Genomic DNA, 24,212 nt, shown 5'->3' with positions numbered 1-24,212 from the left:
TTCATTATCTCTTTTTCTATTTTTGCTGTTAGCAATTGGTATGTCAACGAAAAAAGATATAGCTTTAATTCATTTTATCTTTTAATTTGGCCTTATTCTTATGTTTGTGTAGTTACGATAATAGTAAGATTTATTGCAAATTCCTCTTTTTAGAAAGCAATCTAAAATTCATGATCTTTGATAGATACTTAAAATCAATCTGAAAATTAAGTTGCCAAGTAACAAAAACACGTTAAATAGCATCGTTTCTTGCGGGGAAAGTTGTTCCATATTATGATCGAGTATGTTTTATAATTTATTTTCACCTTTCTTTATTGATTGACAATTTTGCCCCATACTTTCGTTTTGTTTGACTGTTTATCCAATTAAAGGACTAATCTTAGTCTGCAAAATATGTGACTAATCAACGATTTTATAACGCTTTAAACAGTGTTATGTTTTGTTTAATTTCACTGCAACCAAAGTTGTTTGTTACGTAGTTCGTTTGTAAAACATGGCTTTTAGCTGTATTGTACGTTTCAGGTGACACATAATAGTATGAAGAAAAGGAATGTAGCCAACTCTCCTGCTTATCTTGCGTGCAAATTCCCCGCTCGATGTATTCGCTAGGTTGTTCTTCCACTCTAATCTACAATTTAAATAAGTACGTCTGGTCAAGCACAACGGTTTCTTGTACTTATCCACGAGGCACTCGAAACCCCGAAACGACGGATGCTTCAAGCTCAAGAGCAGCCTCAGGTTCGTTAACAGTTAGGAGTGAAGGGAGGCAAACGTGGTAAAAGTTGGTTTCGAATTAGGTATTCGGTGGATTTTTTTATTCCCTCCCGCTTCCCTTGCTCGATCCGTCTCTCTTGGGCGAGGAGGAGGAGAAGGAGGAGGTGGCAAGCTTTTTGTTAAACAAAAATCGCACCAGGAAAAACGGCTAAATACCCCCGTGTGCGCACCTTATACGGATCTAATCGGTACGAACTGATCGAGCCCGTGGCTCCGGTTTGCACACACACACACGGACGCACAATCGAACGTGACCGCCAGACTGGTGATCATGCCCGACGGGTATGGGGAGGAGGGGATGCGTACCTAGTGGTGGATGTGTACGCACTTTTTCCTCCCCTGCCGATCGCAACCGATCGCGAGACGAGAAGATGAAGATTAATGGTAGTGCGGTGGCGGTGGCGGAAGTAGCCGAGAGGAGGAAGATGTGGTGGTAGGAAAAGCGAATGCAGGAGAGCCGTGTAACATCAGATTTAGGTCAGCAGCGAACGAAGACGACGATGACGGCGCGGTGGCAGCTGTTTTTTTTTTTTTGTTTCCTTCGGTTTTTGTTTTCTTCCGTCGTCTTCCTCAAGACGTCGCACCCTCTCTCTACCACGGGGCAGCCTCCCACCGCCCGGGTTCCCCATCGGAATCCATTACTGCACTCTGCTGCTCTGCGCAACTTTTTGCCCCGAACGAATGGCCGTTCCTTTTTCTTCGCTTCGTTTTCTCTTCTCGAGCACACAATCCCGAAGATCATCAAGCCGGCATTTTACGTTTTTTACGCTCGACGCCTCGGTGTGCGTATCTGCACACTGCCATGGTGCTGGGAGGGAGAGGGGGTGTTGTTTGAAACTTTTACTTGCTTTTTCCCGTATGAGCTAATATAGCAACATATCGGGGCCGGTTCGTAACGTGTAGTGCGTAGAGAGAACCTCCTCTCGACGCCGCGCGCTTAAGTTGCGCCACACGATCCGTGGTGTTTGTAAATGTGCCTCCATTTCTTCATCTCTCTTGCTCTCTACTTCGCTCATGCAAAATGGCTCTCGTTGCGCTTCGCACACACCGGGACTTATCCTTGGCGAAGGTTTTCACGTCGTTCTTTCGTTCGCCGCCAAACGTCAAACCGGCGAGACTTTTAACTGCTCGATCGAGACGACTTCGCGGCTAGAAAGAAGAAACATAACATTAAAGAAAAAAAAAACAGCCCCAAATACAACACTCGACTTATGCAAAGAACTGACCGCCAGAAAACAGAGACAGACAGCAACACAGCAAACACACCGACACACACACACCCGGGGCCAGATGGTTGATTCGAGTTTTGCTACCATATTTCAATGTCCCCCCGTCCTTGGGAGTTGAAAATAAACGTGGCACACCGGTTTGTTTCGGCATCGGGGCTGGCTTTTTCGGCTTTTTAATAGCAGAAATAAACCTCCTTTTCGGTGAAGTTTGTTTGTTCTGTTGTGCCTTTTCCTTATTTTCCCACTGCCAAAAGTGGTTTTCGATCCGGATTTTTCTGGCTCCGGCGGCGAACTGAGCGCGATCGTGAAACGTCCGTTTTAGCCTTTCGCGAGCAAAGTTAAACGGGGTTAAGATACTTTTTATGTGTGTTAATTCAAAGAATGGCTATGTGGTGGGCAACTTCTTAGCGTCAGGACGTTTAACGTTGTAGGTGTAGTGCGCAAGGCCACCTTACATTATTTAAAACTCCAGCGTACAAATTGCAACACTGGAAATGGAACGGAAAAGTTACCAACCACGTGTGTGCCATTTCTTAGCCATCGCGGTGAGTGTCGCTTTGCAAACCTAACCTTATTCTGCCGTCCCTTCCACTCCTTTCCAAGGGCCACCGTACCTCCCTCGTGCCACTGCAGCGGTGGTCCCATGCGCCAAACCGACAGCCGGCCATGTTTTTCTTCGTTGCTTCTCCATCGCACCATGCCACGGTTGTGTATGTGTGTGTGTACGTGTGGTTTGTGCTGCACTGGCTGGCGCGTTTCTCCACCGTGTTGTGGAGAAGAGTGTGTTGCAATTTCTTCCACGATAAGCTACCGCATAGCGAGCATAGCAAGAATGGCAGCATAATTCATGGGGGTTACACCACCCAAGTTTATGAGTTTTTTCAGGGAGGAAATGGGGTGGATGGGGGAGCCATACAGCTATGTTTGTTTATGTTTTCTTGAGCTCTCGTGCACCAGAAGCAGTGGCCAGAACACGCACACACCGAGGAGCACGAATAGTGGCAGACATGAAAAGTACGTCGCAACCGACGAGAGAGACAGAGAGAGAAAGAGACAGAGAGAGAGAGAGTAAATTCGGGGGAGAATTATCTTACCCCAAGGAGAAAGATGCATTTTATGCTGGCAGGTTTTTGGCGGTGAGCATATAAAAGCGGCCGACTTTTTCGTCGGCCGCGCAACCAAGAGAGATTCGTGGGATTTAAATCTCGTTCGTTCAAAGAGCGCGCACAGATGATTTAAATGCCGATAAAAAAATCGGCCTTTTTACAACACATCCAGCCGACGGACGAGAACTTTTACTTTCCAACTGGCGACATGGCAGAAAAGGAGCAAAAACCATGGAGAATGGGCCGGCTGATGCTGTGGGGGACGCTTTATCGTTGATGGTTTCTGTGTGCGTTTCAAGGACATCGACGGTTTCGTTGTGTGAACTGCAGCTTTTCATTAACTTGTGCGTTGTTCGCATTGTTTGGTACAAGGGCTGTATCTGTATTTTAAATGTTTAGAAGACACTTTTTTCGTCTTCTCACCAGCACTTGAACCTATCTCAACACATTTTCGCTCAAGAACTTTTTGGTGCATGACGCGCCTCCGTCCTTCCTGGCACTCTCTTCCATTTCTTTTGAGTTTTATCTAAACATTTTTCATTCGAGGGAGTCCCGTGGTGAGCCTGAAAGATGCGTGTCTCCCATGTTAATTAGCCTTCCCAGAGAAGTGCTTATCTTCACTTTTGGTTTGCCCAACGGGTGATAAAATAAACACAACCTTCACAATCCCAAACAGCTATTGACGCTATTGGCACTTTCTCTCGTTCTCCACCTTTCTTGCCTTTTCGCTAGTAAGAAGAAATAAAAATCCCTCCCAAACACATTTCGCAGAGTTCTTGAGGGCGAGAGATGGAACATGGGATGAAGACAACAACACAGAAAACACCGAAGGATATTCGCTCTCGTGACTTAATTCGTTCGCTCGTGAGCAAAAGACCCACTCCACCACGGCAGGTTATGTCGGGGGGGGTTTCGGTTGGGTTTTTCGTTGGGGGAAAAGTTACCCTGGGTGTGTGGAAAAACGGTGGGATTTTCGGTCCGCCCGAGCGGCCCGAGCAAAGATGGCGAAAGAGAGAAGCAACAACACGCCACCATCAACGGCGCGGGCGCTCCAAGTACGCGGCTCCCCCCCGAAGCGAAGAGAGAAAGAGAGAGAGAGAGGGGAGGGAAAAAGACGGAAGAAAAACGAGAGACAGAGAGAAGGAGGGAGAGTTGCTGGTTGGCTCGAAAATAACTGCATCGTGAGCCGCACATTCCCGTAGTAAAGTGCGGACTTTTGAATAACTAGCATCATGTCGTCGACGGCTCCGTCTCGGTGTTCGCTGTTGCTCCCACGGCCTGGAGTCAAGAAGCTGCCCAGTGCCTAGGCCCCACTTTCCGCTTCCCCACGCAGGTCTAACAACCTAAAAAAAAAAACCCGTGCCGTGTGCTAAGTGGGCAGAAGAAAGACCGATTCACCAATTCACGAAAAAGTTCTCGTGTCAATTGCTTGGGAAAAGAAACTCGAAAGGAAAGTTCTCGCTCGTCGTGACGGCGTAGTTTGTTCGTTTCGCCCAAGACCTGTCCCAAACAAAACCTGCCAAAGGCGGTGGCGGTCAGCAAGATCGCATCGTTGACGACGAAAAAGCGTTGCGTTTCTCGTTCTCGTGTCGAAGGGGGCAAAATAAAGCAAGAAAAACTCTAGTCGGTCGGTTGTTCGAAGGGTTTTGAAAAATGTGATCAACACTCTCGCTTGCGTACAGCGTCGTCGGAGTCGCCTGTGCGTGTGTGCGTGTGGGTGTGTGTGTGTGTGTACTTTTCTTAATCCGAAGGATACGTCCACTTTTCTGTTAGTGCTCTCAATCCAAGCCCCCCAAACCAGGGCCAAAGTGATTGTGTTTGCTTTCGCTGCCTTTTGGGGCTAAAAGAACTCGCCAAACAGCACCAGGAAAGATATATTGTGTGCAACGCAACGACGCCACCTCGTCCGTCCTGTGCGTGTGTTGTGTTCGGCGGCTCGAAGTGTCCAATGTTTGTGGCCAATTTGGCAGTTTGGTGGGCTGCGATCGACAATCAGAGCCAGTAGCGGGTTCTCTCGTGTCCCGTTGACGGCCATCCATTTTTCCTCTTCTTCCCACACCCTTCCGTCGACTGCGCGACCCAGTGTCTCGGTGTGTCGGTTTGTGTCCCGTCGTTTCCCGGGACAACTCACCCAAACAACCGACCCCCTGGTGCATCGAAGGAAAAACACGCCGCTGCACCAATCATCCATTTTCGCGATCGTGACTGTTCCCCCGACGACAAGACGGCGAAGTGTACGGCTCTGCATCAGCCTTGAGTTGGTGGATTGTGCATATCCGGAGATTGCGGCTCGTTGACGGTGTCTGTGTGTTTGGGCAGCCCAAAAATTAACCCAACCGCGATCCCTTTTTTTCCACCCCGAGTGCAAGAAGCAATTTTCCAACCTGCCCTGGCTCGGCCATTTTGGTTTCGGTATTATTGATTCCTCCTCGCTGTCGCCGTTGCCTCGCGGAAGCTGCCTTCGTGCATCGGCGGGGTGCCATCGTCGCGTGCTGGTGTGCGTTTACTTGCCCCAAGGCCCTGCCCATTCCCTCTCGCACCCTTCTTGGTGTGTTCGTACGGGAGGAAGAACCAACCGTAGTTTAATGCAAGTGGGGTTCATCCACCAGATGTGTGAGGTGCAGGCATTTGCAAAGGCACCAGGCAAGCTTCTCGCCGCGCACGAGGAAGTGTAGAAGTGTGGAAAACTTAATTTCACCACAGGAAAGGAAGAAAGTAATTTCCCGTGCGAACCAAAAGGATCTTCCAACGCGGAGAAGAAAACCCGAGAGAACAACGACTGACACGAGTGGCAGTAAAATAGTAGAGAGAAAGATCGTGATGTGCGTTATTGGCTTTGGAAGCGAAAATGTGATTTCAATTTCGTGTGTTTAGTGACGAAATTGTTTCGTTTTACAAAGGTTTCCTAAGGGCAATTTGTTTTTCCCAGAGCTCGGTGTCTTGGTTTTATATTTCGCCCGTCCTCGGTCCGTTTTATTTGTTGGGGCCACCAAAGGAGAAGAGTGTGAGTGCGTGTGTGTGTGTGTACATTATTAATGTGTGCATTGACGGGAAGGAAAATTTGGGTGAAAAGAAAATCCGACTGCACAACAGAAAGGCTACGTCAACACCACCGAGCGAAACATTCTTCTGCGGTCGTCGATTCCATTGCGGAAAAGTAAAAGGATAAAACGTTTGGTCGAAGAACGAGAAGGAGCACCGATTTTCCACACCCCCAGCAGTACAACCCAGCGCAGCGAAAATGAAAAGCGACATAATGGCAATGCACCAGTACTCCGTGTCCGGCAAGAAGGACATCCTGCGGGAGGTCGTAATCAAGTACATCGATCACTTCTACCCAAAGTAAGTGGAAAAGGCTCCGGTTCGGTTCGCCCACCCGGTGCACACCACCCGGTTTGTCTTGTCGCGATTTCTTTCCCCCGAACCAATGCGACTCCGGACTCCGAACGAAAGCTGCTCTCTGCAATATTGATGAACATTTGGTTTGCTCCACATCACGGCGCGTTCAACCCTTCGTTCGAGAACGATTTCCCGTCCAAGATGGCGCTGGAAATGGGTGCTCCTCCCTCCCCACGGCCCTATGGGTGTATAGTTGGATTGTGGACGTGGCATAATATGTTTTCTTTTCAACCGCTTCGGGCTCCAACCTTCGCGAATGACAGTGAGAGTTTTAAGAAAAGGCAGCAAATGAAAAGTGAAAACTGCTACCGTCGCCGCCGTCCATCAATCCGTGCCTGGAAATGGTACAAAAGACCCCCTTCCGTTCCCGTTCTCACACCTTCCGCCCCCCGTTTCGGCCAACGAAGGCTGCGGCCCAAAATGTCCGGCCTCAGAATTGGAGGCGGCATGCTGTGGGGGGTTGGGGTAAAATCAGCGCACGGCAGCAAAGATGGAAGCGACTTGCGCAATATGTACTGTCTGGCTGTCGGTCTAATGGCGTACGACTATGTGTGTGTGTTTGTGTGTGTGCTTCTATGTTTGCCACCTTTTCGCGTCTCACTTTCTGGAGAGACCTCAGGAGCAGGAGCGGCCGCCACCAACGCCATTTGCAAATGGTGCGAAACTCCCTCTCGCCCTCCCTTTGCCCTCCTTGACATCCGTCGAACTAAGAAGGCCACCACACGGGAAGGCGCTGAAAAACTAATAATCATCCTCGCGTCGCGCGTTCACGGGGTGGGAGAGACTTGATTGATGCCTTTCGAGACAGAAATCCCTCATGCCCCGTTCCGTTGGGGGTTTACCGATCGCCATACGAGGGGGATTGCCAGGGGAGGAGCCGGCCCGGTCGGTTCAGTTCAACCTTTAGGCCGGCGAGCCCTTGGAATGCCAGAATGAGTCGCACGTTGTTGTTTGCATAGACTGCGGCACAGATATAATCATAATCATCTGGCACACATTACGATTTCCTTTTCATTGGCCCATGATAGTCGAAGGCAAATATGAAACGGTGATATAATAGGACATATTTCTTTGCAACCTTTGATGGAGAATAGTTTCATTAAGTGTGCTTGAATGAAATATATGAAACTCAATTTTTTTTTTAAATATGTATAACACACGTGTGACACATATGTATAACACAAAAATTTGCGCACCTGATATAAAGTGGGAGTGGAGGGAAAATAGTTGTTTGTGACAATGTGCAACGGTTGTTAATAAGATTTCGATGTACACACTACCTCTATTCTGTTTCTACTACTAAACTAAGCATTAGGGAAGCTTAGTCTATTCGTTGTTGGTTTAAAAACAAGTCTAAGCTTATGATTTATGAACAAATTGCATCAAAAACGATTGTATCAAAAAAAATTAAAAAATGCTTAGCAGTCAGTCAAGCCATTTCTGATAAAATGTTTGTAAAATCTATTAAACCGATGATTTTTGAAATTAACATAGAAACAAAGACAAAAATTTCCAAAGAATTAGCTTTTATAATTACTTTAGCTTTTAGTTGCTTTTCTATTGACTTTTGGAGCAAACACTTTTTTACAACTAATCACAGCTGGTTATCAAAAATGATAACTATAGCGGTCAATGTGTTAAATAACGTATACTTTGAATACATTTATCGTTTTCCGTTCAGTTTTTCAGACAAAATAATTAAGTTAGTTATCAGTCATTCGATCTCTTGACGAAATGAACCCTCTTCTTCTCTAATGTTATTTACAAATCGAAAATGGAAAAATACTCTATCGTTCGAGACAAAATAACGTTTAATGATTTCAAAATGACAATCTGGTAATAACCACAACCGTCGTTATCTAAAGAAATTCTTAACACGTTGTTGACAGAGGGGGATGGCGTGGCTTTACGTTGTGACGGCAAGACGAACATGTTCGTAGCAACACCACACACGGTAGGCAAAGATAAGAGCAACTCGATCCACGCATACTTTGATTGCGGTGACTGGATCATATTTCTCCCAGAAAGCGTCTGTCAACAAAGTGTTAAGAAAACAGCTAGATTTAAAGTTTAAAACTTTTCAAACCTCAACAAAATTAAACATGATTGTAGAGATACTGAAATTATACTACATACTCAAAACATTGAAAATTTTCTGCTGTCTGCGTGCAAATAGGTTGACAAAATATTAAATTTCTTCTTCTTGGCGTAACGACCTCTTGGTCTTGCCTGCCCGTTAAGGGCTTACGAGACTTGTTTCCCTGTTGTACGTGGATAGTCAGTCCTCTCGTACAGGGGAAGGTCCGGTCTCGGTTGGAATTCAAATTAACTATTGATTCGTTTACGTTCTGACAAGATTCTTCTTCTTGGCGTAACGACCTTGTTGGTCATGCCTGCCTGTAAGGGCTTACGAGACTTGTTTCCCTGTTGTACGTGGATAGTCACTCCTCTCGTACAGGAGAGGGTCCGGTTTCGGTTGGGATTCGAATTAACTATTGATTCGTTTACGTTCTGACAAGATTACGCATGCGATTATTGGGTAGGTGTGCCAAAATTCTTTTTGACAGATTGACCAGCAGAATAACACGATTACGCAAGCGATTACGCTTCGTTTCCCGTCCCCTTTATAATATTTTTTTCTTCTTCTAATGAATGTGTTTTTCAAACTGAAGTTTTTAAATAATACACCGTAAGAAAAATCTATAATTGATTTATAGTAAAAAACTACATTTGAAACCAAAAACTAATAAATTCTAATTTGGATCAACGCAATTTTGTTCACTTTATATTCAACATTTTTATGTGTCTTAAGTTTTCTTTAGACCACTTTGTTTCATTTACTTACAACCTATATAACACAGATCCAATGAATATTAGTTCTTTATTTCATCATCAAACATTATGCTTTTACATATATATTTTATTGTTTTAATTTTTCCGTTCTCATCGTTGAGAATGATGTAAATTCAACATCACCTACTTCTCAAGGGTGCAAACATGGTCCATGGCAGTAACTTCGGGTAGACTTCGCCGTAAATTATTTCCCCATTTACTGCACACTTAACCCTGAGCGTTTTGGCACAAAGCTTCGAACGATGGTGAAGCGTAGAGTAAAGAAAGAAAAATAATAAAAAGCTGTCTTACTTAACCTTTCTCGTGATGAACTTGCAAACTGGCTGGTGCTTAGTTACGATCCTCGCAAAGGCTCAGCTGCTCAGCCGCGCTGGAAAAGGAGGAAAAATAAGAAAAAGATGCTTTTCCAGCCCTGCACTGGTGAGGTAGCAACGTTTTGCCATCGAAAATCATAACTCAGTTTTGGGGCCCCGTTGTGTTATGTTTGGCGATTATTATTATTTTGGTGGTGTTTCTGTTTTTCGCACGCGCTTTTCCAACCCGCTTTGGTGGAAGTCGCTCGCAGTGTGACGGTGTGTACGGCGTGTGTGCGGGTCTGGTTTTTCCGAAGTGTTATTTAATCCCCACTCGCACAACGGGTGAAAATTGGGCTGCCACAGACGGTGTAGGGTGCGGGGGAGGGAGGGCGGAAGAAAGAAACGTCGGCCTGGTGAGCCAAACAATCGGGTTGAAGTATTAATAAAACCAAACCATAACAAACCGATCGAATCGCGAGTGACGCGAGGACGAGCAAAACAAGATGCCCTCGGTTACACGATCGTGTTGGGTCTTTTTCCGATAAAATAGCGTAATACTCACTCACACATAGTCATGTTGTTTGCACGCGCGGAATCTTTAAAACCATCATCATCTGGGTTTTTTTTCTTTGTTTCGAAGTCCGCCAGTCGATTGTTCGATAATGTTTGCGCGATGCGATACCCGTCGTCTTCCCCACAAGCGCTTGGCGTCCTTTTAGTACTACTCCACTTTTCTCGCCGGCATGCGCAAGGGGTGAATGGCGAGGGGGTGGGGTGTGCGTGGTGATCGATGGACTGCGTGCAGAATTTAAAATTTTAATCACGACGCACGATCCATGGGTTCGACTTCTGGGTTCGCGCGCGTGACGCCTTTTCCTAAGTAGGTTTTCGCATTTCGCATTGCGATTCTCGTACTTTAGCACACGCTTTTCTGCGCCTGAATTAAATAAATTGTTCAGGTTTATGTGCCGTGTGTGTTTTTGTTGTTTTTACAAACATGAGCTGGATTGTTTTCTTCACTTCTTCATTTCGGTACTTTGCTACGACGTAGTCGTCGGCCATTTGTTTTACATCGATCTCGAATGTTAGTTCGACTGCATTACCGATGACCCACCGACGAATGGCGTGAGGGAGTTCTCGTGATCTGCGTGCTCTGCAGGCTTTTAAGTGGCAGGCCATAACGTCCGCATCGACTTGGCGAAACACGCAACAGCAAGGTGTGTGTGTTTAGAATGCGCAAAATGAAAGCCGAATGGGATGAGCATCGCAAACGAAACGGGAACGAAAGTCGCACCGGCGAAAACAAAGACAAGAAGATTTGGAAGATGGTTTAGAATCAGTGTCACACCTTCCCCCCTCCCATCAATCAAACACAAACAAACCTTCCCCCCTCGCTGGTGACGAAGAAAAGACGTATGACGAAACACTTCAATCGACACTCGTGGGGGCATTTGAAGCTTGAGCTGCAGCTCGCTCGAAACTACAGGGAAAAAATAACACTAGACCACCGATGTCATGCTTCTGTTTGGTGTGCGCCGCGAATCGGTGGCGGTTTCTGTGTTGAGCACGTTGCTGACTAATTGGCGAACCCAGCTGTGAGCGCGGACCCGGGCCAGGGAAACATGATTCTTTTGCAGGCCGTGTCAATACTGAAGATGCTTTTTCCTTTCGGGCATATTGGCGTATTGCGTCAGCCAGTCGGCGTTCCACTTTTCAAACATCTGACACCAGATGTGTGTGCACGTCGTCATCGCGGTGTATAGTTTAATGTACTGTACGCGGATTTCCGTCGTACGGTTTGTGTTTCTTTCGTCGACTTCTTGGCGATGACTTAAAGGGTTGTGAGGTCGGTCTTGCCGTTAAGTTTACTCCTTTATTGTAACCGAGATCACTACAGGGTAACAAATTAAGGAGCAAATTTAATTGAATAAACACCCTAAATAGTTTCAGAGTAATTTCGTGAAACATTCAAAGCATTTTATAGTACAACTTTTGTTATAACACATTTTATGTCTTGCTCTTTATATAAAATCTATATTTATTAAAGGGGTTCAAAGCAATATAGCATTGAACGTGCTATAATATGTAAAACTATCTGTATGTTTGAATTACTGACATTTATCCGTCAAAATGATCTGCCAAATTGTCTGGAAATGAGTGTTTCACATTGATGAAGGATAACAGAAGAACTCAGAAAAAAAACCTGACGATAATAGCATATAAGACATAGCGTATTCGTTGTTCTACTCCCTGTTTTGACAAACAATCGCTCATTATTTCATTAACTCATTCGTGTTTCTGCAATAGTAATATCGTAAATATTGGCATAAGTCAATCAACAGATTAAACTCCCCTTCCACCGGAACGGAGTAATAAAACATAAACTTCGATCCGATTCGGACCAATAAAGCAGTCGGGTCTATTCACCTTCAATGATAAACCCATCCGCTTAGCGATTCATCAATCGTAAATTTAATCCATGCCGCCCGATATCATAGTTCCCTCATTCCCTCCACCACCCCTTTCGAACGATAAAGATAAACCATAATTTCATAGCATCATTTGCAAAATTTATTTTTAGAACAACTGGTGCGATACTGGCGCACGACCACAAATCGCACACCCTTTATCGAACTTACCTTTGTATCGTCGATTAACTTATCTTTGTTTTAATTGCAGTGCTTCTGGAACGAGTGCGGTTGCCATCGATAACAAAATCGAGCAAGCAATGGTAAGTGGAGTTTTCCTTTCTATATATATTTCCTCCTCGCTGCCCTTCGTGCAGCTACCTTTGACTGACAAGAAAGTCGCCCCCTTACAACCCTTTTTCCGCCATTTGCCAAAACAAACTCGCGACACGTCACTCCTGGTGTTGTTTGTCCTTCTGTGGAAGAAAAAGATAAGACGCGTCACTAAACATATCGTTTCGCGCATCGGTTATGCAGCGATGTGCTCCTCTCAAATAACACGTAATAATCTGACCGCGGCAAGGTTACACTTTCCGTCGTGCCATAAAATGACTCGGGCTCTATTTTTAGAGCTCCTGCTGGACCGTGGAAGTGTGAAACAAGAGCAGGTAAACGGTGCAGTTTTCTGTTGGCTCATGGGCATTCATTGCAAAACTAATGTTGAACAAACTACACGCCATTCCACATCTAGCGAGGGACAGAACCTTCAGTGACGTGCTTCAAATTTTTCCATTAACCTCGACTGATCCTCCTCGACTTGCCTGCCGAGACGCGAAGCATCACGTGGCAGTGAAACGCGGCACTAAAAGATTCTGTAAACACACTGCTCCGATCGTTGGCTATGATTTGTGTGCGTGTGACAGCCCCAAGCGTCTTGCGAGCTTATCATACGATGGAAGATCGGCTGCAATGTTTACTTGAACCGCTTTTTCTACCCCCGACGCGAGTCCACAACTCCCCTGGCCAGCTTACGACGGGAAACCGCACCTTAGAACCGATTAGGGCTGACTTACAATTGAAGCTTTCTTCTTACCTCTCGCAAGGAACCGGTTATCTGCGGTGGTGATGTCGTGAGAGGGAACCGGCTAAGGAAACAAAACACGTCAGCTTAAACCGTACGCGAAGAAATAAAAATGACTTCGAAAAGGGCAAACAATGCTCGTTTGCGATAAAGAAAGCGTTTGCCGTCGGATTGATGCGTGGTACACCTGGTAAGACATCTTCATCGGGTGGCTTACACCGGATTAGCCACAGTTTGTTGCCCACAGGGTTGTAAATTTATCTTTCAACCGCCGGACGGACAGCTGATGTAAACCAGAGATTTAAAAACGGAAATGCTTGACACGGACGTAGCTTCGGAAATGAACGGACGACAATGAACGCTTGATAAAAACAAAGCGAATATAATAACTCATTTTCTTGTTACATGTATGTATTCACTATTATTTTTAGAAGAAAAATTAGGATTTTTCTTCTAAAAATAAATCTCCAAAGACTTTTCCAAATCAAGAACATTAAATTACGATAATTGTGAATTCTTTTAATCTACCACAACCAATGAGTAACTGCAAAGTTTTGTGTAACAAAAATATCCCCGCTCGAATGGATATGAAACAAAAAAATATAAAAAAACGGCAACATTGTTTAAACCGTACAACCGTCATATGAAAAGTATTAGCAATAGTTTAAATCCCCGAACCAAGTTGACATTGTTCTTCAACGTGGTATGATACTAATCGACAAATGTGCCTGTTTATTGGCAGCTAAAGCATGTGCTTTGTTTGTGAAGTACATTAACCGTATGCTACTTAACGAAACTCACAGTAAACAGAAGTCGTCCAACTGATAACAGTGCGTACTCACGTATACTTCCCACGACAGACACCAGCACGTTGTTGGTTGATCGGGAGTTTGTACAACAGCGTACAAGAAATGTAAGAAACAGCCCTGCAAGCTGATATGGTTGTATGAAACGACAACAACGTCAACAAATCCTACCATGTAGCAAAAATGACCGACGAATAAAACGTGTACGTTGTAGAAAAGTTGTAATGGTTATAAAAAAAATAGATTTGTGTTTTGTTTTCCAAATCACAACATGAAACACTGTTCACACATTTTTCTAAATTGCAACGGCTTTGCAAAGAGTATTTCAAAGTACGCAAAATGCAGTTCTATGGCGTATTAAGTTATGAAGATGATGTAAGTCCGTAAAAGTTAAAATTATATAGAATTTTCTTGGGAAATATTGCATCACAAACAGCAAAACTTCCCAGTTTTGTAGCTCGTGAATCACTCCCTAAAAAGAATACTGACTCATGCACATTGTGCACGTCTATTATCTTTAAGGAATATTTTGTACATTGGTCATTGTTCTTATGTTACCAAAACAGTTTATTCATGTTCAGTTCCTGTCGCTTTGGACTAGGTTTTTTCGGTAACTTTTTTGCAGTCGGACAGACTCATCATATGTGGAATTCATAACAGCTTGTTTATTCCAGAAATGTCCTATAAAATGTTTTAGCTTGTTCTTGTTTTTGTTCTGCTTGACTTTGAATCACCGTTGTACTCCTCATGCGAGCTATCTAATTTGTTATCAGTCTTTTATCACTAAAGCTTGCGTTTTATTTTTGGTTCACATGAGTCGGTACTGTTATCGGCTGCCTAGCATGTGAAACTTTCGAAAAACTGTCCAGCACTCTGCCGCTGCGGGTAGTCTGTATAGGCATATGTACGGGTAGGATTGACTCCACCAAGGAAATCCCCTGGTAGGGATTGTTTTTTTGCTCAATTTTTGCTCGTGCACGTCCAGACTCCGTCCCCCTATGCACTTGCACTTGTGTTTCATCTTTCCTGCCGGCGACGCGGCGCTGCACTTTCTCCGTCGAGCCGGCGAAAGGGATTTGAGGAATAATACGTCGAGTCTGGAACGTGCATGCTTTTTTTTTACTTATGCGAAGAAAAGCAAAGGTAAAATCGCACTTTTGCAAGTAGGTCAATCCAATTAAGGAGTAAGCGTCTGTCGCCATTCCCATTCTGCTCCGTCTCCGGCATGCGTCCGCTATAGCTGGTGTACTGTGGAATAGCCGTGAAACGCACGACGAAACGGTGTATAGTTACAGTTGGCGTTTGAACTGGACGGTCAAGGATTTGCGACGGGCGCTATCGGTTTCGCAATCGCGCATTCGCTCAAGCCGGAACATCGGCAGGGCCCGGGCCGAGAGTGGACCACCGACCGGTTTAACTAAAATTATAACCGGCGCGAAAGTACACTCCCCCTCACCGGCAAAACAGGTTGTTTCGGCTTACCGAAACGATCACTATTGAAAACCAATTTGGAAGAAATCCTTGGAGTTGTACCTTGACTGGTGTAATTCTTATGAGGGGCTTGTTGTAGGTGTTTTGAACTAAAATTCGGGAACAAGCTTGGAAATGTTTTATCAACCCAACTCAACTACTGCTTCAATTGACGATTTTAAGCTTCACGTAAAACTGTGACCCAAAGATCAAGCCATAACTTTGTCTCAAGAAGTTAGACTAACTTTAAGCTAGCCTACAGACAAGGCTAATCTGCGTTATTGAGGTCATGGTTAGTATCTGCGGTGTCGCCCTGTTGCTCGGCAGTTGTCGCGTTTTTGCTGCTAGCAAAATTTACAAAAGATCTCACACATATGAGATTTTGACATAGGCCATCGTGATATTCATATATTTTACCTGTGTTTAGAACATAAACTTCAGAACGATCTATGAGCAATACCAAGATCAGATCAGAACCTCAAGAACCAACATTGTTAGAGCATAGGGTGGACATTCAAGACACGTCTCTTATCGTGGTTTTGTATCTGCGCAAACTTTTGACCGATCACTAGTATCGCTATTTATACCAAACAGTATGGCTTTCCTTGTTTATGTTCACTGTGTTATTTTATTTTGACATAGAATTTTAACAGGTTGTGTCGTGAAAGGTGTTAATAACTATTATAATTTCTCCATATAAATTCAAAGCATTTATAAAGACACAGTAATTATAAGTTTTTAACATGTGACAGACGGTCTATGTACATTCGGTAGCAAAGTTGATCATCTCATATAATTTTCAAGGAAATCCTGAAGATGCAAGTGAGTAGTCGAACATGATTAGATTAGAAGGATAAGAATTACGATTATTTTCAATGCCATAGTTTTATTATTTATAAAGAAAATTGGGTAATTTCACACTGGTCGTTAGCTATAAGTTTTAGTATAACAACTTTAGAACAGATGATCTGATCTCCAATGAAGATCTCTCTCTAGAGCTCGGATCGACCTAATCTGTTTGGCTACCTTGTACCCCATATCGAAGTGCATCTCCACCATTTGATGACCATGTGCAAGAGGCTTTGTTTCCTGCTTTGTTCTGGCGTTGTGTTCGTGTGTGCCCCGTTATCAATACTAATTTTCCCCCTTCGGGGGGGGCAGAATCAATCTCGCACAGTCTTTGACCGTAACTAGATTAAACCATCAAAAGAACCGGAGTCGTGTGTGCCTGGTGACACCGTTGCCTTGCCCTGGCTCTCTCTCTATCTACCCCCGTCACATTCCTTCCCGGAGAGACCAACCCGGACTGTTATTTTCTTCATCTTTCGGTATCACCAGACGCCAACCGGTTCGAACCGGTTTTGCAGGAGGTATTTTGAAGAGATGACCGAAGTCTAGAGCGGGCCGGCCTATCGGTTCCGTCCGGGTGTAGGACACTCAGCACTTTCTGTTTCGCTTATCAGTGGTGTTAACAATGTTTTCGATTGAACTTTTATTACCCCCTTCCCCGAGGTTGTTCGGAGGAGCAATAGCAAGCGATGGAAAGAAGAAGAGCAACGTGTGACGGTGTTGTTGTTTTCATCACCGATGAGCCTTTTCCTCCTGTTTTGCTCCCGCCGGGTGCGTGTCATTCCTATGAAACATTCAAAACAGCTGGAAAGGTTGAGCGTACGAGAGAAATCATGTTGCGTGACGATGGAGGCGCCCGATATCCTTGAAATCGAAAGGTGAACAGCGCATACACTTTAACGGGCCTCGATTGGAGTGTGTCAAAGTCTACACCAGCGTAGAAATTAGAATCGTTTCCCATGAAACGCTAGTCATTTCATGGGGTAAAACAAAACAGGCAGTCGCCCTTTCTCCTTTCATCGCACAAAAGCATTGGTGAATGTGCGCTTGGCTGCGGAAAATGGCCTGCTGGCGGAAAACGAAGAGCGTGCGCGTCGCCATTCGGTCTGGCCCTGCCCGTCCTGCGAGGCGTGACCTTCGAATTCTCCCATTTTAATGATCCGATGTAAATCGCTGCGGTGTGCAGCAGTGGCTCGCTTACTGTGCGACAGAAATGTCATTTTGACGTACGTCCTCACCCTCGCGACCACATTTTCCCGCAAACGTTTCTCCTTTCTCACTGAATGCGTTTGTAAAACACACCTTCCAGTGACGTCTTTCACACCGTCCGTGCCGGTTTGAGAAGTAACCAGGGCAGGGCAGTGAAGGGCTGCGGGTGATGTACGGGGGACATATTTACAATCTGGTCGATTCCGTTGTTTTCTCTTTTCCCGACGATGATAACAAACCGCGCTGCCTATGTTGTCATCGGGGCACCATCTTGATTATTTCCACTGGAAAAGGACAAAGGGGGGCAGGGTGCCGCCCTTCTCGGGGTGGGGAGTAGGGAGGAATGGAGTTGCCGTGTTTGCACTATCACGTCGTGCACTCGTGCATGGCGTGAACGATTAGAAAATGGCCCCCCCCCTGGTAAGGGATGGGAAATGAAAGGAGGTGCCAGAACGGTCGTTCGATGTGGCGATAGTAAAATCAGGAGAGAAAATATTTTAAAAAAGAGAGAAAAGGGGAGTAAAGGGGAGAGAGAGCGACGGAGAGTTGATAAAACAAACTCCTAGAGAGCCAGGTTGTAAGAGAAGAATGGGGCATTTATTTTTATTTCCCGACGTCATATTAAAGCAGAGATTCTCAACCTACCCTTTTTGTGTTGTAAAGTAAATGATTTAAATGACTGTTTTTCAACTCCAGATTTTGAAATCAGCAACTATACTTTCAGTCAGTATTTATTTGTGCAATAAATGTTGTTTTGTTGTTCGAACCCAACATTCGAAACCATTTAGTAAGAGTGAATTTGCGATAATTGTTGGTTTTAATTTGCAAGTTGTTATAAACAATATTTTATTACGCTATTTTATTTTGTTGAAAAAAATACCATTTACATTGCCAACTACCTTCCATTTCTTTCCCATCTTTATTTGATACCTTCATAAATTTGAAAGAAGCTTGAGGATGTCCTTAAACACATCTACTACAGCAATTTTGTTAAGTATACGTCTCACGTAGTGAGGTTAGAATCAATTGTATTTGGTATAAATTAGCGGTTAAAAACAACCTAAATTGAGATTTAGGCTTACTTGTAGGCAAAACTGCAAAACAAAATCGTGACACAACAAGAGGTGAGAATCTCTGGAATGTTGGAGGCTGGTATATTTTACGTTGGTCCTTTCTCTTGCCTTTTTTACTGAAGGGATAGTTCACGGTGGATCGGGGGTTGACATTTTCCACGATCACACCCCCGTTTACCCCGGTGCCACCCGTGCGGCAAACTCGACCGTCAACGTGTTTCCTGCGAGCGGACGTTTTCCAGTTCTCATTCTCTCCTCTCTCTCTCTCTCGCGGTGAGGCATTCGCGCGAGATAGGCCTTCCGCCTTTTGTCCTCCGCTCGCGAGAGAGAACACTCTGTTTTGGGGCAGAAGTTGGTGCGGGGGATGAGGAAGGGACCTGTGTGGAAGCCCGTGTGGCCACGGTTGGTTCACAATAAAGCTGCTCACATCCCGGTACCAGACAGTCAGTCGCCGTTCGGAAGTCCACTGGATCGCTTAACCAGCCTTAGCGCGAGTCCCGACACATACACACACACACATAGAAAAAAAGAGTGTGACACGATTGTTCACTACCAAGTTCAAAACAGACGTTGTCTTTGTTGTTTTTGCCTTTCCTCAAGCGACTGTCCGTGTTAAAACCGGTTCGGTTGGTGAGATAAGGAGGTGGACAACCAAATCCAGCCGAAAACAATTAATCGAAAATATAGCAGCAAAAAAGCAAGAAGAGAGACCAATCTCGCGCACGGGCCACGATAAGAGCGAACCGAATCCCGGCGAAAATACACCACGGTGGTGCGATTATCGAACTGTGATCGTCCTTGAGCACCGAGGAAGCCCTAAACCATGGACAAATCCGGTGATTGGCGTGCCGAGCTGTGTGTGTGTGCTTGATTAAGGCAAGGCCAGACGAGACTGGTCGCGTTTTTTGGTGATAATAGACGTGCTTGGTGAAAAGTTTCTGCCGAAATCGTTCCGAGCACCCTAGATCACGTGATCCGCAGCGAAGCGATAAGGCCCAGGAGGCAAATATTGAACTGCAAAACAAAATCGGGCGAGTTGTACAACCGTGTACAGGACAGTGAGTTTCGCCAGCTCTGTGGCTCAGATTTAAAAGGCACAGGGCTTTGGTTGAAGTGAAGAAAATCGTAAAAGACATAAAGTTACCGAGAGCGGGAGGAGAGTAAAGTTTGCAACAAAGCATCCGAGATCGTGAGGTGAAAAAAATGGAAACCCTTCCGGCGATAAACAACCCGTATCCGGCGCTCGCGACGGTGCTCCGGCAGCAGCAGCCGCCACCGGCACCGACGGCGGCCGAAAACTGGCTGTACGAGATCCGGCAGAAGGGCCAGGACAGCACCTACTACGTGATGGTGCAGAATGTGAAAGTAAGTATGTCCGCTCCACGGTCGTGGTCCGAGTTGGTTCGAGGGGGACACACGTTCACGATGGAACACCGGAACGGTTCTTTTCACCCGCCGTTTGTGTGATTGTGTGGCTTAGGTGTGTGGTTGTTTGTCGGTTCTTTCTCTTGTGCTACCTTTGAAGCATGTGTTCGGCACACGTGAACAACTATCCTGACTGACGTATGTACTGAGGGGTGGTAGGAACATGTTCGATCACTTTTAAAATGGCGACCCTGCGACTAGAATTGCGCATCGCGAGAACCGATCAACGATCAAATCGCTCCCCGTTTCAATTAAGCAGCGGCAAACCGGTGAAGGCAAGCCCCGTAATAATCCTTGCGAGGCAGTTTGTGATTTACGGCCCCCTTGCTGCCATTGTTGCCATCGCGCTCCAACCCTCCTGGAGGTTTGTGTTTTGCTGAGAAGGGTCTCATTAAATTTAAATTGCGCGCCCGCTTACGATTACCACGTTTTTTTTACCCCCGTTAAGCTGCTTTGCTTTCGTTCTGAAACGAAATTAAGTCCAACAACCTTCACCCGGGGCGTGTGTGTGGTCTGTTGTCAGCCGCATGAGTCACCTGGTTGGTTGGTTTGATTGCTCATGATGGAGCGGGAATCAATCGTGCCCTGCGCGCGGAAGGGCCTGTCGAATTGTGCAAACAGTGGCAAACTTTGAACCCCCGTCGAACACACACGACACCGTGCAACGGTTGGGAGGAAAGTGGAGTGTTCTTAAAATAAATTTCCCCGCAAAGCCGGACATTCCGGAGCAAACGCGATCGCGAGAGTGAATGTGTGTTTGTGGACGAAAATGAAATGATTATTTTTTCCTCAATGAACCGGTGAAAAGAACATTTAGTATATCACACATTCCCCAGCGCGCGAACGTGAACACCACACACCTGTCCTGGCGGTTTTCCATGCCTTTCCCCCGTGTAGCAACACGAATCCCTCCGCTCCCAGGCGCCGTTAGTCCTTGAACTCACGATCATGAAGGTCCACGGAAGGGCAATTATTCATGCCAACACACCCGGGAGAACAGCGAACGATGGAATGCGATTCATACTTCCTCGTCCGGTTAGTCGAACTTCCTCTCAGAAAGGGCCCCGATCCTCGGACGAGAAAGACAATTTTTAATTTTCGCACTCCAACATTCCAATGTTTTAAAAATCAATGTGTCAAAATCAATTTACACTCAAGGGGGTAATAATTTTATTACCAGAGGTAAGGGGATGTTCGCTTTTCTTTTACCAGGTACTTAAGAAATTCATTGACATAATTCGCAAATTTAAAAGAATGTTACAGTTTTTTTCACGTCCTGCTACTTTTTGATGTTTCCTGATATCCAATTTAAATTTTTATAAGTATTCTTATTTGTTAGCATGATTGAATTCTAAATTCCATTACCTTTTCATTCTTCCATTGCTTATTCTCGTTTTCCATCATACAACATTGTGTACAATTTAAATTTCAGGACATGGACAAAACCATGGGCAATTTGCAGCTTTTATTTATTAGAGTAAACACTCCAAGGGTGTAAAAATAGTCAGGTTTAAGATATTGGGCTGCACTTTTCAAGTTTCATTCGTCGATAGCTCAACTACCAGCTCTACGATCAGATAGTCATAAAACTATTTGCTCGATGAAAAGTATGACGCGTTTACCAGCAACCTACGCAAAATGGCTGCACAACATGTTTGTCCATTCATTGCAATGCCCGCCGCCACACGCATCTCACATCGATAGTTTCTCTGGGCTCCCCCAGATAGAATTTAAATTGAAACGTTCGCTTCCAGAAACACCGAAAATAAACCCTCCCCAACCGAGAGCCGCATATTGACGATCGCCGTTCTGTGTAGAGAGTTCTCAGCGGCAACGCAGCAGCATCGAACATTTCCCAATCGAGGCCACGACGGATCTTCGTCTTCTTCCTCGAGCCGTGTTCTTGACGACAACGCACGCCACCGTCCCTCGGGCTGTTTGTTTCTTGATGGTGGTGTGGCGCGCTGGAATTGATTTTAATTGAACGGCGATCTCCGATGTCAATGTTACATTTCGCTAGTTTTAAACGCAAGCCGGAGACGTGCCGTGAATGTGCGCCACATTCGGGGAGCAGTGAGTCAAGTGGCAGCGGGGTAATGTTTAAAAATAGAATATGCTGATCTGGTGCGCCTTTTGCGCCTGTTCCGGCAATCGATCGACTCGAAATAGTTCACGCTTTCGGCCCTTTTGCCTCGCCTCCTCACTCTTCTGGATGGAGATTTGTTATTTGTTTGCGAAGACACGGCGATAATTCCGGCCCGAGGCGTAACCGTCCATCTTTGGACGTGGAATATATTGACTCGACGCGAAATATGAAGCAACTGGTCGCGACTTCATTTTGCATTCACTCACAGCCGGCCGGTCGAACGGTGGAGTTTTATCGCCTCATGATCGAGTGGCGATATCAGGAAAATAAAATCATAAAATGTCTTTCTCGTTCTCTCGTCAGTCAAAAGCTGAAGGGGCGTGTTGACGACGATTGCTTATCGTTGACCATATGGGGAGCGTGTTTAAAAACGCGAGCTCCAAAAGCCCGGCCAGCGGCGTACATCATTCCCAGCAAGTAAACGTCCCTTTAGCGAGCTGCTTTATCTTATCTCCTCGCCCTGTTTTCCCTCAGAACTCAACAGCTCCAAGACACGTTTTATGGAGTGTGATGTTGATTTTATTATTTATTTCGCTGCCCTTGATATTCTCGGCCCGGTTGGTTGGTGGTTCGCAGGTTGGCGGAAAAATTCCGAATGGATTTGCGATTTACCCAACCGAGGCGTGCAATTGCACGGTTAAACTGTTACCTTCGCAAGATCACCGAACGTCATCTGCGGTACGCGGATGGGTTTCATTTCGCTTGGCGTCTCGCTTCTTCTGCTCCTTGCCAAAGATGCCAATTAATTACCTTCTTCGCCGCTAAAGTGCACTAAAAATAGCCGTCATTGAGCGCTATGTGCAATTTAGTACATAAACGCACGCACACACACACACTCACACACAAATCAACCGATTCATTTTAGTACCATCAATTAGCATCGACCGACAACAAAGCCAAAGCGCAGCCAACGTGATGTGATTCGTTTCTTTTTCCGGATTGTGACATTCCGTTTTTACTTCTTGGTAATAATCGGAATCGGGATGACGACTTGATGCTGTGGTCATGCTCTTTCCAATGTGTTTGCGAATGGGTGACGTTACTGAAGCAGCTAAGACGTCATTTTTACGTCGTGTGCGATGTTGATGGGACTGGACTGTGAGAGTGCTGAATCAGCAGCTATTGCATCAGGCAATTAGAAAACATTATTCGTTGACATTATGTGTGTTAGGTATTTCCGCTTCCGGACACAATTGTTTTTCCCTTTCGACGATCGAGCAGTAGGATTTTCCGAGTAGAGTTAATCGACGTGGTTGAACCTTACATCGTCGGTTTATCAAAGTATCGAGTTCTCGATCAAGCAGCGTTACTATAGTCAGCCGGAGATAAAATACCTACCTAATCGAATCGCAGAGATTGGCATACGGATCTGCAAGGATTGGTACAGGTCGCCCAGTCAATTGTATAGCAATTAAATCGTAATTAAAAGCGGTAAACTTAACCTCACTTTCTGCAATTGAATTACCCTTTTAGCTGTCTTTTATTTGCAGGGGCGATATTTTCTTGACAATCCACACACCCTCCTCCTATACACCATCCATCGAGTAAATAAATGTTAATTTTCTACTTTCTTTACCTTTTAGGATCTGGTCAAGTCCCATCTTATGTTTGCCGTTCGCGAAGAAGTCGAGGTGCTGAAAGAGCGGATATCTGAGCTGATGGACCGCATTAACCAGCTCGAGTACGAGAACAACATTCTAAAGGCGAACGCATCACAGGAAACGCTGGCACAACTGACGACCGGTGGCAGCAGCGTGGCCGCGGTGGCAGCAGCAGCAGCAGCCCAGCAGCAGGTGTCGACGGCGGCAGCAGCAGCAGCAGCAGCAGCAGCGGCCGCAGCCGCCGCAGCAATCACCGGAGGCACCACCAAAGTTCCACCCTCACCGGCGAATCCTGCCAACGGTTCCGTTTCCTAAGCCTCCAATGTTCCAATGCAAACCGATAGGCGTTAGCACGCGTTGACATAAAGACTACTGTTAGTACAGCTAATACTACAACTACTACTACTATTACTACCACTACTACTACTCACCGCGAGCGGCAGGTAGCCGTGGCTGCTCACCCAGTGCGCCTGGTGAAAACGCACCA

At 45.5% G+C, this 24,212-nt stretch overlaps 1 protein-coding gene across 1 annotated transcript in view; it reads left to right on the top strand.

Moving 5' to 3' along the window:
* The window catches only part of LOC131293537 (TSC22 domain family protein 1), a 54,680-nt gene extending 30,468 nt beyond the window's left edge, over positions 1–24,212 (top strand). Inside the window, exons 3-4 of the mRNA XM_058321613.1 lie at positions 12,337–12,388; positions 23,708–24,212. Of these exons, the coding sequence (XP_058177596.1) occupies positions 12,337–12,388; positions 23,708–24,040 (385 nt within the window). The 3' untranslated portion in view covers positions 24,041–24,212. The remainder of the gene's footprint in view (positions 1–12,336; positions 12,389–23,707) is intronic.

The sequence above is a fragment of the Anopheles ziemanni genome, chromosome 2, assembly GCF_943734765.1.
Source record: "Anopheles ziemanni chromosome 2, idAnoZiCoDA_A2_x.2, whole genome shotgun sequence".
Lineage (NCBI taxonomy): Eukaryota > Metazoa > Arthropoda > Insecta > Diptera > Culicidae > Anopheles > Anopheles ziemanni.
Note: the sequence above shows the minus strand (reverse complement) of the source record. Positions and strands in the feature narration are given on the sequence as shown.